The sequence below is a fragment of the Manduca sexta genome, chromosome 1, assembly GCF_014839805.1.
Source record: "Manduca sexta isolate Smith_Timp_Sample1 chromosome 1, JHU_Msex_v1.0, whole genome shotgun sequence".
NCBI lineage: Eukaryota > Metazoa > Arthropoda > Insecta > Lepidoptera > Sphingidae > Manduca > Manduca sexta.
Window position 1 is genome coordinate 1,690,891 of NC_051115.1, and position 21,912 is coordinate 1,712,802.

At 35.9% G+C, this 21,912-nt stretch overlaps 3 protein-coding genes across 3 annotated transcripts; 2 read left to right on the forward strand and 1 right to left on the reverse strand.

Moving 5' to 3' along the window:
* Positions 1–1,401: 1,401 nt before the first annotated feature.
* LOC115454421 (ferrochelatase, mitochondrial) lies at positions 1,402–11,997 on the reverse strand. Its single transcript, XM_037447451.1, has 10 exons — positions 11,820–11,997; positions 10,569–10,687; positions 8,641–8,806; positions 8,199–8,316; positions 6,672–6,773; positions 6,096–6,261; positions 5,214–5,369; positions 3,827–3,943; positions 2,994–3,121; positions 1,402–2,423 (listed from the first exon to the last, which is right to left on the reverse strand). The coding sequence occupies exons 1-10, from the start codon at positions 11,833–11,835 to the stop codon at positions 2,336–2,338; spliced, it is 1,176 nt and encodes a 391-aa protein (XP_037303348.1). The 5' UTR covers positions 11,836–11,997; the 3' UTR covers positions 1,402–2,335.
* Positions 11,998–12,241: 244 nt separating this feature from the next.
* LOC115453815 (protein MEMO1) lies at positions 12,242–21,912 on the forward strand. The gene is made up of 9 exons (XM_037440672.1): positions 12,242–12,402; positions 15,880–15,961; positions 16,219–16,287; positions 16,838–16,950; positions 17,594–17,705; positions 18,082–18,147; positions 18,697–18,850; positions 19,571–19,675; positions 19,823–21,912. Exons 1-9 carry the CDS (start codon positions 12,354–12,356, stop codon positions 19,958–19,960), a joined length of 888 nt encoding a protein of 295 aa, XP_037296569.1. The 5' UTR covers positions 12,242–12,353; the 3' UTR covers positions 19,961–21,912.
* LOC115455492 lies at positions 12,929–14,799 on the forward strand. Its single transcript, XM_037440698.1, has 2 exons — positions 12,929–13,413; positions 14,341–14,799. The coding sequence occupies exons 1-2, from the start codon at positions 13,010–13,012 to the stop codon at positions 14,750–14,752; spliced, it is 816 nt and encodes a 271-aa protein (XP_037296595.1). The 5' UTR covers positions 12,929–13,009; the 3' UTR covers positions 14,753–14,799.

A 21,912-nucleotide genomic window follows, 5' to 3' on the forward strand; every position in this document is an offset into this window, starting at 1 on the left:
TAATAAACCTTATATAACCAGAAATAAAATAATCTTTTAATTTTTCATTTACAATTAATATTTTGTATTAGGTAAAAAGCGGCGATAACCTAGTTGGGTGTGGAACGGACTGCGAAGACGTATGTCCGCAGGTTCAAATCCCAAGGGCACACACCTCTGACTTTTCTAAAAAATCATGTGTGTATTCTTTGTGAATTTATCGTTCGCTTTAACGGTGAAGGAAAACATCGTGAGGAAACCTGCACATCTGAGAAGTTCTCTATAGGAATTTCGAAGGTGTGTGAAGTCTACCAATCCGCACTAGGCCAGCGTTGTGGACTAAGGCCTAATCCCTCTCAGTAGTAGAGGAGGCCCGTGCTCAGCAGTGGGCGAGTATATAATACAGGGCTGATATTATTATTATATTATTTAGGTATAATTCATTTTGACATGACGTCAACAAACTTACCTCCGCCCCTTATCACTTCGTTGACTTCCTTCTCTATCGTGTGATATTAGTGTTTTACCCATACTTGTAAGATGTATCGCTTACAATCAGGCGAGCTGCTTGCTCGTCACAGCATTGATTTTTATAAAAAAATAGTTGGAAATCTATAAAATCACGTTTCAAATGACTACGGTGCTATCGCGCCATCTCTTTCTTACGCTAGCATTATGTCCAATGACGTCACGCGTCAGTAGCATCTGTTATTTAAGCTATTCTGAGATCCGAACAGCCCAATTCGGGCAATAGGGGACCGGCCTATGCTTGATTTTGTACATTATTCTATATGTAATGGTTAATAATACGAAAAAGAAGTACTCCTGCGAAAACTGCATAAATATTGGTTAAAAAATGAGCGAGTAATTCATATTTCAAATATTGTAATGTGCAGAAGTGGGCGCGTTGTGGGGATATCGCTTCATCTCTTTCGCACGCATCGTAATTCCCGATGACGTCACATGTGAGTATTTCGTCTCTTTTCTGTTTCTTGTTAATTAGCCCTTCCGCCGAAATTCAAAGACTTGTAACTTGTTGATTTTTTACCGGATTTCAATAATTCCTTCTGTGTTATAATTTATATTATGTAAATATTTGATAATAGTAAAGAACAAAAATGAGTCCGGTACCCTATTAGGATTCTTCGCATTGCACGTGTTTACCGCTTATGGCAAAAATAGGAGTCTAAATCACCATATATTTATCCTATTTTTAAAATAGGCCAAAAACGTTGATAAATGAAAGACAAATATTATGTTGCTAAGGGGTTGCTCGATCCTTTTATAAGAAAATTAAAAACCACTATTGGACATTTTAACCGACTTCAAAAAAAGGAGGAGGTTATCAATTCGAGGCGATTTTTTTTTGTTTAATTATAATTGAAAAAAAAGTAAACGGTGAGGTAAAATAAAACAAAATACTTCAACACAATATATAATTCGCTCCACCATACATAATCTTACACCCGTATTACCTTATTATCTGAAAGCAGTTTGAACATTTTCTACATGGCATTTGACTGCAACATTAACACTACAGCGCCTCTAGTGAGAAAAAATGGAATTACACATAAAAAGTGACGCATTCTGTCCCCAAAGGGGTAGGCAGACACCATTAGTGCCTAACATGTTTTTATTACATAGATACGTTGTCCGAGCTCAATACTGGCAAGACGAAAGCAAGGTAATTGCCCGACTTAACAGCCAATGAGCGTGCGGCACTAACGTTGTTACGTAACTGTCGATGTATATATATATATATATATCCTTTTCTAACAAATGTGTGCTGCATCTTTTTATTCCTTCTTCGAGCCAATTTGTAATTATATGTACAGGTACGTAACTATAGTAAAGAGTGCGCCGTTTTTATGTGCCATTTTGTTAGTGTATGACGCGTCTATTTGTAAAACGTCATTGATTAGTGCATTCATTTTTAGCTATGTGCATTCATAGTTCACATTTCACCCACCAGAGGCGCTCGTAACCTCCACTGAAGCTACCATCGATATATATGTACTACGTACTAGATTTGGCGTTCCGAACATTCACTGTGTTCAACTGGAGTGTACTGTAATCCGTACACCTGATTTTAGTGTGGTCAATATTGATGCTTGTAGCTGTGTACGGAGTGGCGCTAATAATATAAAAACGCGAGTCTAAGTGTAAACCTGGATGTAAATAAAAAATATTAGTCAAACAAATAAAATTATTTGTTGTTCAAGTGAATAAATATGTTATAACAGTGACGTGTTTTTGTCATTTTAGTTCAGATTTTGAACAAATAGTTTATATGGACGTTCGTGTCTATAGAATATACGTCAATGTAAGCTACCAAATTTCGCCGTTACAGAAGCTATTAGGAACTAATCACTTCCAAATTTCCGCATAGCTTCTTGAAGAAGTCCTTCGAAGACCTACATCTCTGGCTGACGCAGTGTGGACATCTGGAAAAAAAGGAATATTATTTTTTGACTCCCACTCACACCGGTGATGTCTCTCATATGTGAGAGTCCGCCTGGGTAGGTACCACCGCAATGTCTATTTCTGTCAAGCAGCAGTGTGTAGTCACTGTTGTGTTCCGGTTTGAACATTGTAGCCAGTGTAACTACTGGACATAATTAACACCTCATGTCTCAGGCGAGAGCAGTGGAATACCAAACAATACTTTATAATTCAAGGTGATGGATGGTGTTTTAAAGCACGATTAAAAGAGGCAGTAATTTAAATTCAAATGCTACGTGCAAGAGTGGAGTAGGGATATCGCTCCATCTCTTTCTTTCGAACATGTAGTAATGCCCGCTGACGTCACATGTAAGTTTTTCGTCCCTTTTCTGTTTTTGACACTTTTCCCTACTACCTAATTTCAATGGCTTATAATTTGTGAAGTTTTCACAAGCTTTTAATGATTTCTGTTTAGAATTTATACGATGTACATATTATAACAGTTATTAAAGAAAATAAGTCATAGGTCCTATTGTGGGATATATTTCTAGGTTACTAGAGGCTGACTGTACCTGGTAAGGAACTGCTTGGACACCGAAGGTCCGCTCTTGAGATGCGAGGCGACGACGTCGGCGAGCGCCGCTATGAAGGTGGTGTGGTCGTTCGGCGCCTCCGCTCGCTCGATTTGAGTGATACCAGCCTGATGGTAGAATGGTAGGTTTTTACTACTTTTTTAAAAAAGATTTTTTACATTTTTTGTTTTTTTTTTTTATATTCATGCAACTTATAATATGTATTACCAAAAAAAAATTTAATATAAGAAAAACAGTAACTAAATTGCTTTTTCTTGTTTTTAGTCATTTGCGAACAGTGCGAATGCTACCAAAGGAAATAAATCCATACAACCTTATCAATCAGAAATTTAGGTTAAAAAAAAATGATCTATTCAACAGTGAAAAGTAAAAAACAATAAAAAAATAATTTGTAATTGGCTTCGCTGTGCCTCATTGCTTTATTCATGAACGGCAGATGCTGCTTACCAAGCCCGCTAGCTCATGTGCCTACTCTGCCGTGCTAAGCTCAAAAACGGTATCTCAAAAAGTATCAAAATCATAATTTTTATGTCGTCAGATAGCTTAAAGAAATACCAATCCAATGAACTTACCTAAATAACGTTATCTTGTTTAGAACTTGTTAAAAACCTTAAAAGAGTTTCTTTAACTTAGTTTTACATAAAAAAGACTATATTAACAAAACTTCTATTAACTCGAAATAAGTTTTCCCCGATATACCGCTTTTGCGCTTGGCACGGCAGTACTAAGACATTAAAAAAAAACATTTTTGTTCATTTATTTTTGTGCCTGCCTGTACAATAAAAAAATCATAAATTAATAAAAAAAATTACCTCTTTAGCCACCTCATCACAGTATTCAATGTCGAGCTCGTGTAACGTCTCAATGTGTTCATTCACGAATGCTATCGGCACCAAGATTAGATGCTTAACGCCTTGCTTCGCGTACGACTATAAAAAAAAAAAAACAAAAAAAATGTGTGTTCAATGTCCTTGGCTCCGCCTCCCGAAGCCAAAGGTCCAATAACAATGAAATTTATATGAGACCCCACGAGAAGTACCAGACTTGAAATAATAAATGAATCATCAAAATCGGTTCACCCAGTCAAGAGTTCTAAAGTAATAAACATAAAAAAAATACAATTGAATTGAGGGAATCTTTTTTTTGAAGTCGGTTATAAACCTCATTCTTATATTAACAGTTCTCTATAGGAATTTTGAGGGTGTGTGAAGTCTGCCCGCACTACAGTGTGGTGGACTAAGGCCTAATCCCTCAGTAGAGGAGGCGTGCAGTGGGACAGTATATAATACAGCTCTCATATTATATCCACAGTTGAAAGGCTAATTGACATAAGCGACATTTATTTTCGAAAAAATTTAACTAATTAAAAAAAGACAGAAAAAAATTATTTTAAATATGTATGAAACTTGGTGTCGCTTAAAAAAAATGTCGCTTAGTCCATTAGCTTTTCAACCATCGATATATTATTATTGAACTCTGTGTAAAACTGTTTTGCCCATTTCGCTTACTATTTCTATTTGCTAGGAGTGCTAAGAGGAAATAATTATAATAATAAAAAGAAAATTCATGATTCCTGAGAGGGTTATGCTATATGAAAATTTAAATTATTTTTTTCCTTATTTTACAAGGATATAAATGAACTGCTCTAAACAACAATAAAAAAACCAATTGTATTTTTTTTTCTCCTCTTCTTATCAAGTATTGTATTCTTTACCTTGAACTGATTTTGTAAAGAACAACAACAGAGTTTCTTGCCCGTTCTTCTCTGGTGAGAACTGCTTTCCGAACTGATGGTAGAGTTAATATTGACGAAATCTAAATAATGTATAATATATAAAATGAATCCCTATATCCCTTGGTCACGCCATCGCGTGTGAACGGCTGAACCAATTTACACTATTATTTTTTGTTGTTATTGTTATTGTCAGGAGAAGGTTCTTATGAAAGAAAAAAATTCAAAAAATTGCGCGGAATATTAGAAAATTTAAGAAAACTTAACGATAATATAAATTTCATATAACTGTCAATTGTTTGAAATAATCAGCGATTGACAGAATGCGCGCTGCAATACATAGTTAAGACAGGACAACGTCTGTCGGGTCAACTAGTGTATATTGTTTTACGGATTCCAATAAATCATTTCATTGGTGTGCTGTCAACCTTTAGTCAATCAACTTATACCACCTTATTTCTATTTACCTTAATAGCATCATCAGTATAAGGCTGTAACCATGGCAACGGCCCAACTTTGGACTGCCACACCAGCCTGTGAGGGTTCGGGAGGCCCAGCTGAGCCACGGTGGCCGCCACAGTCGCCGCAACTTCATGCGGGTACGTGTCACCTCGGGACACTGCCTGCGGATGACAAAAATTATATTAACAAAGTTTTTTTATTGAATATAATAATAATAATATCAGCCCTGTATTATATACTGTCCCGCTGTTGTGCACGGGCCTCCTCTACTACTGAGAGGGATTAGGCCGTAGTCCACCACGCTGTAGTGCGGGCAGACTTCACACACCTTCGAAATTCCTATAGAGAACTTCTCAGATGTGCAGGTCTCCTCACGATGTTTTCCTTCAACGTTAAAGCGAACGATAAATTCACTAAGAATACCCACATGATTTTAGAAAAGTCAGAGGTGTGTGCTCTTAGGATTTGAACCTGCGGACATTCGTGTTGGCAGTCCGTTCCACACCCAACTAGGCTGTCGCCGCTTTTGAAAGTTTCATCAAATTCGGTTCAGTGTCATTATAAGCATAACAGATGAAGTAACTAACACATAGGCTACACTTCATAATTATTTTGTGTATCTAAGTGAAAAAATTGCTATCTTCGCGTACGCTGCCTAAACCGTTGGAGTAGACAAAGATGGTGTACCGTAGGATTGTTTGTCTTAAATAGTTCTAAATAAAAGTCCGCGACAAATATTTACCTTTTATATGGAAGCTAATGACCAAAACAGTGAGCCATAAATATAATTAAATCGAATACGTTTTAAACGGGATTATTATCCCATGAAACTCCTTTACGCGAGCAAAGCTGCGAGCAAAAGCTAGTATTAGCATAAATTGACTTACCTTTAATGGTAAACTATGCGCTGTGAACAATATAACAACTTCATCCCTTATTTTAGGATCAAATAGCTTCAATTTATCCTTAATTCTTGATGCAAACACGCTCGCCAGTAGGGGATGAGACGCCCATCTTTCTATTAAGCTGAATTTTATGTTGCTTGGCAATTGTCTGTAAAAAGAATATAAATCATGAGATTAGCATGACATGACATTTGCGCCCTTGTCACGGGCCATACAATTGCTTAATACTATATCCCAGAGCTTGGATATATTTATATGTAACCTGTCAGAATTCACTGAAATGGCTCATAGATGTATTAAAATAAATTGTTTAGATTAAATCTGTATAACATCGCATTAGTATTAACTGTTATGGTGTTATAATATATGTATAAATAAACAAATCTTGGCATTTTTTTTTATTGCTTTGAATGACGAAACGAGTTTTCTGTTCGCCTGATGGTAAGCGATACATAAACAGTAGAAACACCAACACCTTGAATTACAAAGTTTGGTTTGGTATTCCATTCTCGCCATCCTGACATGAGATGTTAAGTCTTATTCAATATAAAAATTTACCTGTTTTTATAGAAGTCAGCAATCGCATTTAAACTGGAGCCAGTGGTCGCACAACTGTACTGAGGATATTGGGAGAAAATCACAGCTCTTTCAACGCCATCTCTGTAACAAAAAATACATTTTACGGTCAAATTACTGCACCTAAGGAGTTGGGTCCAATAGAATGTCGACACGAGATAAACCCCTCAGTCGACAAAATTATGCCGGCCTGTTGTATATACACAGATCCCGGAACGCGACACACGTAAGCCACTATGGCGGTTAACAACGTGTGTACGGTCGCTATCCGGGCGGATATAAAATATATCCTACTACCAGCAATTGGCATCCAGATAGAGTATCTTACGAGAAATGATCATATGTCAGACATAATGCCATTTTTGAAATTTATACTATTAGTTAATTATATAAGGCCCTTTTCCGCCTACGAGGGTAAGTCCGTCTTTTTCCAAGACAGCGTTTATAGGTGGTTTAGTTAAATAGGGGTTTTTACGACTTACAAAGCTGTGCCTCAATTAAAACGCACGCGATTGCCAAAAGATGAATTGCCCCCCTCCCCGTCCCCCTATACGGAATAGCCCAACCTGACCTTAGTATGATAATAAAAAAATATTTACAACAGTAACATATTTACAATTATATTAGACAATAATAACTATAACAACTGCAATATTATAAACTATGTCGGAATTAGGCACACAAAACTTAATTATAAAGATGAATTTATTTGTAAATATTTTAGTTGAAATAAGTTTCAAAAGACAAATAATAATAAATGCTAAATAAGTTGCATGACGGGGGGCCAATTGCGAAGAGGGATTTGGCCCCGTAGACGGAATAGGGCCCTCAATCTTAAACTAGCTTTTGCCTGCGGCTCCGTTTGAGTGTAAAAGATTTTCTGTGATAAAGTACCGCTATATATTTTCCCGGGATAGAAAGAAGCCTATGTCCTTCCCAGGGTTTCAAATCATGTCTATACTGAATTACACACACATGCCTTTTATCCCCAGTTTCTGCCGAGCGTATGCCGTCCCATGATGTAATAGGGCGAGCATATCGCCATATCGAGCATAAATTTTACACTCCCGGTAACTGAATAGAAAATCCCAATATCACTCGACCTGAGGCTTGAACCTGAGACCTCAGCACTACAGCCGTAATACGAACGCAGCCGAAGCAGTCACAAAATTATCTAACCTTTCATGAAATTGCTAAAAAAATCTCGCACCATTCTCATTTTTTGCAGTCGGTTAAATAACTTGCCAGCCTCGGTGGCGTAGTTGTACTGCATGCGCGGTGCGACAGTGCTCTGAGGTCCTGGGTTCGAATCCCGGGTCGAGCAAAATGATATTTAGGTTTTTCTGCTCAGTATCAGCCCGGAGTCTGGAATTTGTGTCCGATATGGCGATAGGCTCGCCCTCTATCATGGGACGGAACACACTTAGGGAAAGTAGGTGCCCTGGTAGCGCCTCTGCATACCCCTTCGGGGATAAATGCGTGATGTTGTGTGTGTGTTAAATGACTTACTTTTCCAACTGCGCAAAAGTTTCTTCCGTGAAAGGCGGCACGTATCTGAACGCAACATAGTGCTTGTGCGGCGCCGACTCCGGCAACATTTGATCCAAAGCTTGAGTTAGCAACGACCCTGAAACAATAATATAAGTTTGTTAATACAAGCGTAAACGCCACAGGATGTGCTAAAATCAATTTGCTACTAATTTTTTTTATAACACCCCCAATAGTAACCCCACTGCACCTGATGGTAACGAATGGGGTCCAATGGAACGTCGACTGACGAGAGATGATTAACCCTCGGCAGTCGACACAATTATGCCGGCCTGTTGGAAATGATACAGGTTGATCCCGGAACGCGACATACGTGGGCCACTATAGCGGGTTTTAACACCTTGTGTACAGTCGCTATACGGGCGAATATAAAATATATCCTACCACCAGTAAAATAACGTACCTTGACTATTTGTCCATTTTAAAATAGGCGATCCTCCACCAATCTCCATGTACTTTTTCTTCACCTCCTCTGTACGCCGGGTCGCTATCCACGGTCCAAGTTTGCTCTGAACAGGCAACTGTATCATATCTCTGTCTGTCATGATTCTTAGAAGGTAGTCGGCAACCTGAAAACAAAGTATACATGGCCCCTCAATAATTGTAGATATCCTTAGCGAGGTATAGTAGAATATAATATCTATGAAGGAAAGATAAGGCTTATAATCAACACATTGCAACGTTAAAAGGCAAATGTCTAAGCGACAAATATACCCAAAATTAATTATATACATATTAGAAATTTCCAGAATTTTCTGCCTCATATGATCTAGATTTAGTATCTGTAAGACAATTTTTATATTAGACTTTATTTTTATAACGTAAGATACCTTTACTCAAAAGTAATAGGCGGCCTTATTCCGTCTACGCGGGCATAACCGTCTTTTTGCAGTTACGGACGTTGTAACTGGAGGATAGCTTTAATAACCATGTGGGTAAAATACTTAAAAATCCCTTATTTGTCTATACGGCTTTCAAAGCTGTCCTTTAATTAGAACGCCTGTAATGACAAAAGGATACTTTATTGGTGGTAGGCCTCTCATATGTGAGAGTCCACCTGGGTAGGTACCACCGCAATATCTTTTTCTACCGCCAAACAGCAGTGTGTAGTCACTGTTGTGTTCCGGTTTGAACATTGTAGCCAGTTTAACTACTGGACATAATGAGACTTAACATCTCACGTCTCCGGATGGCGAGCGCAGTGGAATACCAAACAATACTTTGTATTTCTAGGTGTTGGATGGTGTATCTACTGTTTATGGGCAGTCGTATCGCTTACCATCAGGCGAACGGCAAACTCGTCTCGTCATTAACAGCAATGACAAAAAGGACGGATTAGCCCGCGTAGACGGAATAAGGCTCCATAACTATAACCGATTGTCGCTTAGATATGTTGGCCTTTCAGGCGCCAATTTTAATCAGACGAGTATACATAAATAAGTCGTACAGCAGTTGTCTTCATCACTACATAATATAAAACAAAGTCGCTTTCTCTGTCCCTATGTCCCTTTGTATGCTTAAATCTTTAAAACTACGCAACGGATTTTGATGCGGTTTTTTTTAATAGATAGAGTGATTCAAGAGGAAGGTTTATATGTATAATAACATCCATTAAATAGTGGAGAAATACTGTTATTTTGTTATGTTATACCCGTGCGAAGCCAGAGCGGGCCGCTATGTTTTTATATACAACGTTCACAGTTTTTCTGTAGTATATTTAGTATCAGCATTGCACCCGTGCGAAGCCGGCGCGGGACGCTAGTAAGTGATAAAATAATAAAATATCATATACAAACGGAGTTCGTTTTTATTAGGAATTACACGAGTTGAAGTATGAAGGACAGAGTGAACAGTTTATTTTTACAAATTACAAAACAATATTTTTCAAGGTTTAAAATAGTTATCAATGATTATTAAAAAGTATTGATTACTTAATTTCCATATCTGATAATTTATAGATATTCAAAGACTTGGATTCGACTCAATTGGTAACAAGTCGCTTATTTTCACTTGTGTGACAATATGTCACAGCGTCTCTAGACATTAATACAAAAATAACCTATTTACGAAATTTTGTCCACTCTATATAATCTTAGAACTCTTTAATTTATAGATATTTTGTTTGAATGTAAAAAAAACATTATTGACTAGAAGCGCAAGTCACTCCACTGACAATAACAATATAATTAATAATTACATTACATTTTTAATATTTTTACTCCCAACCTTTAATACATGTAATAATGTATAATGAATCTGGAATCATTGAAAAATCTTATTATTTTTATCACAAGTGTAGTCTGTTGTAATGATTATAAACAAATAAATTACCTGGTCAGTGGTCTCTGGACCACCCATGTTGAGCATAACTATTGCAGTCTTGGGTTTCATTGTGCTCTCGGCGGCCGTGCTGTACGCCGAGATTCGAGGTAGAACGGATGTTAAGCGACCTTGAAACAAATGATTAAGGGACTATGAGATCAGTTGGCAAATTATTACAGATACTTATATCAGCTCTGTGATATACACTGTTTGCTTCACGGGCCTCCTCTACTACTGAGATTAGGCCTTAGTCTATCACGCTGTAGTGCAAACAGACTTCACATACTCTCAAAATTCCTATAGAGAACTTCACATATATGCAGGTTTCTTATAATGTTATCCATCACCATTAAAGCAAGCGATAATTCACAAAAACACACATAACTTCAGAAAAGTTAGAGGTGTGTTTAGGTTTTGAACCTACAGACATTCGACTCAGCAGTCCGTTCTACGACCAACTATGCTATCACCCCTATAAATTTATATAATGGTACTTTGGTGTTGTAATTGTTGCTTGACCAGCCTAGTCCAGCAATACTTAACATATCATCCACCAGGCTTTCACATGCAGCCCTGCTGAGCTATTGCAAGCGAAACAGACTTGGATAAATTTGCTAAAATTAATCCAAGATTTGAATTGGATGCTAACATTATATTATGTCACATTTCACTTTTACTGTAATTTGACAGCTTTCCTCTCCACCAAAATTCAAAGCTTTATAACTTATTTATTATTGCGTAGATTCTGATAATTCTTTTTCTGATAGATTTTAGATGAAATACATATTTAACCGACTTCAAAAAAAAGAGGAGGTTATCAATTCGACGTGAATGTCTTTTATAAATGTATTTATAAAAGGTTGTCAACTACCCTGTTATACCAATTGCTTAAATGCTACCCAATAAAAAAACTAGGACAGTGAATGTCCATAATAGGACAAGTGCCTAGTGACCATGAAATTCAAAATATATTCCACACAAAAAATATTGCGCAATGTACGCCCAAACTTCCGCACAAATGAATTAATTTATGCAAAAACAAATATTTATTATTCTTGTACTAAATAACACAACCGGTTTGGATTTCGCAACACTCCAATGTATTAGACAAGCCGATATTATTACAAAGTTAGCAACATATAAGTGACTAATTAAAAATGTTAGAACAATGCAGTTGATTAAAACTGAATAAATAGGTACTCTGTTTACTTTACAATAAATAAATATTGAATTAATTTTCAATTATAACCAAATACTCACATTTTGAGAGAAACATCGTGTATATAGTATGATAAATTCAATCCAAAATAAACACAATAAATGCTTTAGTTATGAACGTAAATAATAGTTTTAAAATTGATTTATTATTATTTTATTCTGCGAATCCACTTTCATCGGCACTTGTGGAATGACTGAATTGAATGATTTTGAATGAATGGTTAATGGTAATAAGTATACTAGAGTGGTGCAAATGCCCTAATTGTACCGGTTTTCTAACTATAAGTTCTCTTTTATTCAATTAAATTACTAAAATAAATTATGCTATATATAATTATTGGTACATTAAAAATAAGTAATGATTGAAACTATAGTAAAGTAAGAGGTAAAAGAAAATGAAAAAATTAAATGCGCCAACTTCACACCACATCATTCATCTATACAACAATCTATATTATTTATGGTGTATTTACACCTGTCAACGTCAAAGTATTATTTTTGTGATCGAGTAACTGATTTTTACCTAATTCTAAGAATTCATTTTTGTTTTATAATATAACATTGCATTTTATTAAAATGTCGTGTCGCTGTGCATCTCACGCCGGTAGCTGGTACACGGAGAATGGTAAGAAAATCTTATTAGAATATTACCGAACGCATAGTTCTTCACTGCAATAGCTAATTGAGATTACTTCGAATTTTGTATGTTACATTAGAACAAAAGGGATATTGTTTATATGTGCAAGAATGGAATGGCTGAAATGCATATAATGACTTGCTAAGTCAAAAGGTTGATGACCTCTGAATTTTGACTAGCCTAATTTGCTTTCCTTTGTATCGTTTTGCCTTTTTTATCTTCATAAAAGCACAAGAGCGGACGATTGCTTTGTTATTGTTAGGTTTAACCTTGGATTAAAAGCGAATTTGACCTTTTGTTCAAAGATAAAGTATTCAATAGGGAGTGAAGTGCATTCGTTTAGAAATCGGAAAGAATATATTGTTATCAGTTATGTTTAACCATATATTTGAAATATAATTTAATTTAATTGGTTTTATTACAATATTAGAACAATAAATTAAATAATAATAATAATTGCAATTAAATAAACTACTTGTATTATACCACGTTTCCGAACGAAATTCGTGTGGTTGCCATGACAGCGATTTGAATAAACGTCAAAAGTCGAACGAGTTTTCACAAACAAAAGGTGTTTTACGAATTTTACACAAAAATGGACAAAAAAGGCTTCGCCGCACCGCAACCGAAACCGTTGAAGCCAAAACGACCACCAACCAGCACGGTCGCAAGTTCGTCTAGGAAACCAGTGCAAAATGCGAACAAAGAAAAAATTCAAATTCGGAAAAAGAACACAACCATAGCGGAGGGCGACATCTCTATATTCAAACCGGAAGTATCTACGCCAGATTTCGATGCGGAATACCGCCAAATTGCGTACGGGAAGTTTATGCGCGCGATGCTTGAAGAATGCTTGGTTGACGAAAAAGTTGAGCGCGAAGAGACCCAAATGGACATACAAATGGCGCAGTTAGCGGACAGATTTCAAAAAACGGTTGATCAGTTGGACAAAACTAATAGAAGATTGAAAGAGATCAACTTTGTTGTGGAACAGAAAAGGTAATCTAATATAGAAAATTCTTATGTCATATTGTTGGTCTTCAAACTCCTCTGAAATGGCTTGACTGATTCTTACGAATTTCTTTGGGTGTAGTTGGTAGGTCTGAGAATCGGTTGTAAGCTATATTTTAAACTCCCTAAGTGATAAGGGTGTCCCAACCCAACATTATTTTTAAAACTTTTGGATAATTTTTTTAAATACAACCCTAAATTTTCACCACCAACTCCTGCTTTTTATCGCAATTATAATATTTATAATTTTATTTAACCACAAAAATAATTTCTAGTTATAATGTACATGGTAAAACAATGTTTGCCAGGGCGTTTTTGGTATAAATAATGGTAACTTTTCCATACGGTGGTTATGGAACTGCTGTGAGATTATTTATATATACTACACAAAACAATAATATTACTATATTGAATAACTATAGAGTAGAGTTGGGTAGGACATGACATAAAAAAGAGTTTGTAAGAGTAGCCTCTTTTTAGCATTGAGCCGGTACAACGTCCTACTTCAAAGAGGCGAGGCATAGTGAGGCTCGGTGCTTCAATGCGTATCTTACAATAGTTTGTAATGTTAACCCTCAAAATATTTCCCTCTCGCTCGCGACTCGAAACGCCGTAATGTAATGTTCATTGTAAAATAACTCATTGTCTTCGTCCTACAGTTTACCAGAGATGGAGAATAAGTAACGCGACTGCCGCGACATAAAATTTGAAGTAGTACAATATATAATTTTGAGCCACTCTTACATTTTGACGTCATGTCCCGGACAAATGTACCGCCTCTTGTATGTCCTACTCAACATTACTATAGAGGAAGAAGCTTGTCTCCTACTACATGAGTTCTTACATGGTTGGCAAAATTACTGATTTAACAATAGATTTTAAAAACATGTTACTAACAAACATTTTTTTTTCCAGATTACTGGACTTAAAGAACCAGGACTGCTCACAGTTCTATGAGACAACAGAAAAATCGCAAGTTGAGGAATTAGTCAATAACTTAAAAAATACAGAACAAGCTTCCTTAGACAAATTACAAACAAAAAATGTCAACTTTGGCTATGACAAGGAAAGTGGGCATAAACAACTATTAGATGCAGTGAACGATGCCATAGAAGGCTTGGAACAGATAAAAAAACATTCAAATTTGAATTTGGAAAAGTTTAAAGAATATGAAAAATCACAGAAGAGTCTACATGAGATTGAAAGGGAAAGATTTGATTTGGAAAGTCTTAAGACGGAGTTTGAGACGAGATTTCCAAGTTTTACTGAGAAGTTGATTTCTGAGGCATCGGACAGGATCGCAAAGTTGATGGATAATGATGACTGATTATTTGTGTTTAGTTGTTTAATAAATTTTTATTTAATTTTTTGTGTCTTGATTTAATTTTATTTATCAATAAAACAATATAAGGTCTGTTTTTTGACAATATTTTTGGTAAAATATTATGAATACTTTTGCTTTGATTTTATTCATATATGTAATATTTATGGTTTTAGTTTCTTTTCATTTCTTTTAAGTAATATCAAAAACAAGAATGTATAGCTCCTAAAACCTTCCATTTTGCACACAATAAGCAGACAGATTGTTAGTTTGATTTGTACATTTATTATACATTTTAAATTTTAATGAAAAAATGTATTTAATAAAAATTATACAACTACTTCTGTTATTACTTACCCATCTAATAGCTTTACATATATATATGGTCTACCTAAATAAACTCTGAAACTACCAAACGGATTTTGATGAAATTTGGTATGGAGACAGTTTGAGACCCTGGGAAGGACATACTAGGCTACTTTCTACATCCCGGAAAACTTTCACGCAGCCAAAACCGGGAGCAAAAGCTAGTTATATATGGCTAAACATTTCGAACAATTAATCTATGGAACATTTTGCCAGCTTACGTGTTCCCTCCTTTCAACAATGTGCGGTCCTTCAAGCAGAGCGTGAAGAAGCAGTTCAGCATAACTGCTGACCGTTGGGGGAGTTTATCTCTTGCCGGTTTATATGTTTTTGGGCATCTCATCACCTACCATCAGGTGTAGTTAGGCCACTTTGCCCTGCCTTAGTATTTGATAAATGTAAAGAACAATAATCAAATACCCATTGTTCTTTTTCTTTGTTACTACAGCATATTTGGCTGATTCCTTGTAAAAGATTTAAGACTAGTGAAAGCAATCCTAAAATCCTATATGGTTGTGCAAATACTGTAGCGACAGCATCGCACATGGTATCACGTAGACGCTTGGACGAGTTTTTGACAGCTATTTAATTCTTAACCAACTCTTAACGCTAAAACAAGTTTATAAGTAAGACTGATTATCTCTAGAATCATAGAAGCATCTGTATTTTTTTTTATTTAGGCAAAGACAAAACACAGAATCTATGCACACTTCAGACAAATTTGCCGTGTTCACCATAAAAAAAAATACGTTTATTTCTCTTTGAAGGCAGCGAGTTATCGCGTCAGCTGGACCTCTGGTTGTCCAAGGCGGACCTCACGCACGGACCAGCGAGGGCTATTATTGCGCCGTAAGTTATTTGCACCGAACTGTTCGTTTGTAATGCTGTCCTTCTCTTACCTGTCATACTTTTGTATGATACATATAATCGGGAATGATATAGCCTATCGATAAGTCTATCGCTATTTATCTTTTTTCTCATGCATAACGTTAGCGTTAACGATTATAGAAAGATACGTTGTCTAGGTACGTGTCACTGTTTTGCATGTTTTTCCACCATGCAACAGTGTTGTCATTTTGCAGTTCAGTCATATTTGTTTGTTTCAGACATGCTGGTTATTCGTATTGCGGCGCGTGCGCAGCGTTCGCGTATAGACAAGTCAGCCCGGTCGTTGTGTGAGTATTTTAAACGTAGGCCGGGAAAGACTCCGTTATAAACCAGTAAAAATTTTTACTCTCAAAATATACTATAATATAATATCAGCCCTGTATTATACTCTCCCACTGCTGCACGGGCCTCCTCTACTACTGAGGGATTAGGCCTTAGTCCACCACGCTGTAGTGTGGGTTGGTAGACTTCACATACCCTCGAAGTTCTTATAGAGATATTCTCATAAGATAATTCCAAAGACTACATACATAATTTTTTAAATGTTTGCGTGCCCCTAAGGGTTTGAACCTGCGAACATTCGTATTGACAGTCCATTCCATTCTCCCCCCATGAATATAATAAAACACCAAGTACTTTTTCTCTGACTGATTTTTTTTACTTTCTTTGTTTTTACAGTGACCTAGAGAATATACAGAAATTATATTCGAAATTAACAAAAAAACAATAGTAACAGTTGAATAAAAAAAGAAAATAACTAAAATAAACCAATTTATCATAATTCCACAGTAAAATATATTTTAACTTCAGTTTTTTATATTTTTTTTTTGTTCTCAGGAAGCGTATCTTCATCCTGGGTCCCTCTCACCACGTCCGCCTCGGAGGCTGCGCGCTCTCCTCCCTCGACAAGTACCAGACGCCGCTTTATGACCTCACAATAGATAAACAAAGTTAGTTTCTTTTTTTTATTTTTTGTTCATGCTACTTGACATAGATAAACATAGTGTTTTTTTAATTCGTTTTTTTGCTTTAGTTTTTTGTTTACATTTTATATTTTTTTTCTCTCGCTATTTCACATAGACAAGCATAGTGTTACTTTTTTATAGTTTTTTTTCATAGATATTTTAGTCTTACCATTTGACATAGACAACATAGTGTTCTTTTTTTAATAGTTTATTTGCTCTAGATATTTGAGTTTTTTTTTTATCACTCATCAAGGAAATAAGTGAAAACATAGCAGTTAATATGAGACGCAAAGTTATTTTGATCAATTTACTTTTAAGGAAAAACAACGTTGACAAATTGTCAGGCAAATAAAATTTATGGGCCCGTCATATAAAAAACAAGAAAAATAAATCTTGTATTCATCAGGCTTTAACAAACCTTTAATAAGCATGGTTATTAAAGTAAAAAAAAAGCACCAAAAAGAAATGTCAGTAATGTAAAATATTAAAGAAAAAATATGTAACTAGATTTTTTCCCCTAATATTTTTTATGCATAACAATCTCCCAGCAATAAAATACCTTCAGTATACACCAAGATATATGTCTACTATTATTAAAAAAAAAAACTCAATATGCCTTTTTTGGCAGTATACGCGGAATTGGAGGCGACGCGCCAGTTCGAGCGGATGGATGTACAGACTGATGAAGAAGAACACTCTATAGAGATGCACCTGCCGTACATAGCCAAGGTTATGGAGGAGTAAGTGTTTCATCTTATTTCTAACTAATATAAATGCGAGAGTTTGTAGCCAGTGTCAGTGTCATCCAGATTAATTAACATCTCATGTCTCAGGATGGCGAGCGCAGTGCAATACTTTGTAATACAAAGTGTTGGATGTTGTTTCTGCTGTGTATGGGCGGTCATTCACTTACCATCAGGCGATCGGCTGGCTCGTCATTCAAAGCTATAAAAAAATGATTGTTGCGTGAGCGAAACTACGAGCATTATCTAGTTTATAATAACCCTAAACTCCTTTGCCAAAGTGATTTTTTTCTGTTACCATTAACATTGATTAAAATTTGTCTAGCGTAAATTTTAAGACATAAATCTACCATGAATTCTTTTTATTTTCCAGATATAAGACCGGCTTCACGATTATTCCCATTTTAGTCGGATCTTTGACACCGGAGAAGGAAGCCAAGTGAGTGATGGAATTATGTTTTATTTTTTTTATAAGGAGCTGTTATACGTTATTTAAGGATTTATAGGTTTTTTTTCCGTCTCGGTGGTGTAGTTGTATTGCGTGCGCGAAATGACACTGGTCTGAGGTCCTAGGTTTGAAAACCGGGTCGGGCAAAATGATGTTTTTTTTTGCCGATATGGCGATAGACTCGCATGTCTCATTCTGTGACAAATCACTCTTGGCAAAAAATGGGCCTGGTTGCCTGTCTGTCTACACCTTAGGGGATAAAGGCGTAATATGTGTGTGTATTTTTTTATTAAAGTTGTTTTTGGGATTTTTACTATTTTGCGTGTTAATTTTTTTTTTATGGATCCTATAAAAAAAAGGTTTTTTTTTTACATAAAAACAGAAAAAAATAAAATACTCTTTCAACGTTACCTTTTTATTTAATAAAAAAATATTCTACGTTGTTTTTTTTAATATTCTAAAACACCATATCCTACAGTACGTCGTTGATTCTATTATTTTTTTTTATAAAATAATAAAAAAAAATACGAAATCCCGCAGGTACGGCGCAATCCTGGCCCCATACCTGGCGGACCCGCAGAACCTTCTGGTGATCTCGTCGGACTTCTGCCACTGGGGCTCGAGGTTCAGATACACGTGGCGGGACACCAGCCGCGGCCACATATACCAGAGCATCGAATGGCTGGACAAACAAGTGAGGCGGGATTTGTATATGTTTTTTCTTTTTTTTTCCTGTTCAGAATATGTAGTTTTGTTTTTTTTTGTCGTGTAGAACAGATCAGAGTCTGAAATGGCTGGATAAACTGGTGCGGAGGAATTTTTGTGTTTTTTTTTCTTTTTTTTTATGTGGAACAGGTCAGAGCTTGATAGGGCTAGATATGGCTAGATAAACTGATGGGGAGGAATTTGTATGTTTTTTTTTTTGTCTTTTTTATGTAGCTCATAATAAAAGTATAGGGTGCTTTCTATTCCCTTTTTTCATTGCCTCTGCCGTTAAGTACCGTTCGGTTTAACAGTAGCAAAACGTAACTCTACGTTTCGCTTTATAATATATTTTTTCAAATTATTTATGAGGAAAAAGTCCGTCATACATGATTGTTACGTAACAACCGTTAACTCAGCGCACGCAACGAAAGCTCTTAAAAAGAATACATTTTCTCCATTCCTGCAACATTTTTCATTGAAGCTCCGCTCCTATTAGTCATAGCGTGATGTTATATAGCCTATAGCCTTCCTCAATAAATGGGCTATCCAACACTAAAAGATTTTTTCAACCAGTAGTTATTTTTCTTAACGCGTTCAAACTCTTCCGCTTTATATATTAGAATAGATTGAAATTGCAGCCACCCTACTTATATTTTTTAATGATACAACAAAACAATTTTGGTCCTTCAAGCCGGATTTTACTTTTCAGGGCATGGACATCATCGAAAAAATGGACCCGCGACCCTTCACCGAGTACCTCAACAAATATGGCAACACCATTTGCGGCAGACATCCCATTGGCGTACTGTTGCAGGTATATACTAAGTCTTAGTAATAAAAAAATCGCAAAGCTTATTTAAAACACGAATTTACTCGATCAGCTCATTCAAAACATATTTATATCATTAGTAAGATTGTAATTATCGGCTTCACTTTTTAAACCATCTCTTATTTGTTTCAGGCAATATCAAAGCTCCAGTCGCAATCCAACGCACCTCGGATGTCGCTGAAATTCCTGAAATATGCACAATCTTCCCAATGTACGAACATGCAAGACTCTTCCGTGTCGTACGCCAGTGCTTCGTTAGTCTTCGAGTAGAATTAAAGCCAGTCTTCAACCCCATCCCTAACCACCAGTGGCGAAGGGTCCATATAACCCGATTACTGCCGGCTTCCCCTTCGTTATTTATATAAAATCAAGTATATAAAAGTATATAAAATCATTAGAAAGATTTACAGATCGTATTATATTAGTACCTATATGTTGTGTCGGGTTACCTTGAGGAATATTTCGCCCTTCGCCACCCCTGACCGCCGTTTTCAATATACATCGGCAATATATATCGGCTTTAAATTTTGGGTGTTGTCACAAATTTTGATTGATTTAAACCTCTCGGAGTAATTATTACTAGCAATAAATCCACGTCAACGCTCCGTTATGTTAAAAGGCTAATTTATAAAGCAATTATTGCGTACAATTATTTCTTACAATAATTGATCTGTCTTTATCAGCATTGTTTTACTGTCCTACTGCTGGGACTCCTCTACTGAGAGATTAGGCCTTAGTTCACCACGCTGTAGTGCGGGCAGACTTCACACACCCTCGAAACTCCTATAGAGAACTTCTCAGGTATGCAGGTTTCCTCACGATGTTTTCCTTCACCGTTAAAGCAAGCGATAATTCACAAAAACACATAACTTTAGAAAAATCAGAGGTGTGTTTGTGTTTTGATATGCAGTTCATTACACTACCAACTAGTATAGTAATAACGAACCAATGGCACGCGTGTTGGTGGCACTTGACCAAATAATTCAGGCACGCGAATAATCCAAACATTGTGTATGTATCTTCCTTTACTACACTTCGCTTAACATCAGGTGCAATGAAGCCACTTTGGTGCCAGCAAAATAATTTGTACACGCGAATAATATACCTTACATTATATATGCATCTTTGGGTTCCACTTCGCTTAACATTAGGTACAGTAAAGCCACTTTACTGAGTCTTAATAAAAACACAAAACATAGTTGGGTCAAAAAAAAGTCGCTAAAGGCACACTCGGGTAGATAAAACCGGTCCTGGATGGTACGTTTCAGGCCATACTTTTTTTTTTAATAAATAATAGCACGTTAACGAAAGGTCCACCATCCCTGAACTAGATTATCGCTGCTATCTAAATGAAGATTTAAATCCGTTTTCTATAAATGATCCCAATATCAATCTTCAATCAGAGAATGAACCAATCGAAATAACTCGTTTGTAATGTCAAAAATACTTTGTTCTGATTGATCCATTTTTGAAATGGATCGAAAAATGAGATCGGGATCGTCTATTGAAATAAGTCGGATCGAGGATTTGGATTGAGATGGTTTTTAAAACGGCAGTTTATCGGATACCTGTGGGTTTAGAACAAACTATTCATGTAAGAGTAAGTGATTAATTTCTCTATAGATTTGTTTGGGTAATCAATTGAACCATTAAGTATATAAAGAGATGTAAGGGACTATAAATAAGAAATAAACAATAAAGTATAAGCTGAAGACATGATTCCTAAGTTTGATTTTGTACATTATTTTATACGAGGTCATTTTGACATTGCGTTACTAAATGAAACCACATACTTACTTGGAAATAACACTACAAAAAGTTACTTAAGCCGTAGATGTAAAATAAAAAGTGTAAGTTTCGATCAAAATTAATACTAATAAAAAGTAATTTTAATTTTACGCGCCCTAAGCTACTACTACTCTAAGAGAATTCGTCGCAGCAATATCATACTTACAGCCAGAAATACACCCACGCACACGCCACTTCCACTATACTACCACAAGATCAAAAATTCAGAAAATTAAAACCGGGTTTTTTGGAGAAAATATCCGTTATTCACGGATGAAGTTTTGGCACAATGTTAGCAAAGGCAAAAACTAGTATGTGGTTTCATTTAACCCAATGTCAAAATGACCCTGTATGTAACAGTAAATACGAAAAATAAATGTCTTCTTTGAATTCGGCGTTAAATATGTTGAAAAATTAATCGGAGTTGTAGTCAA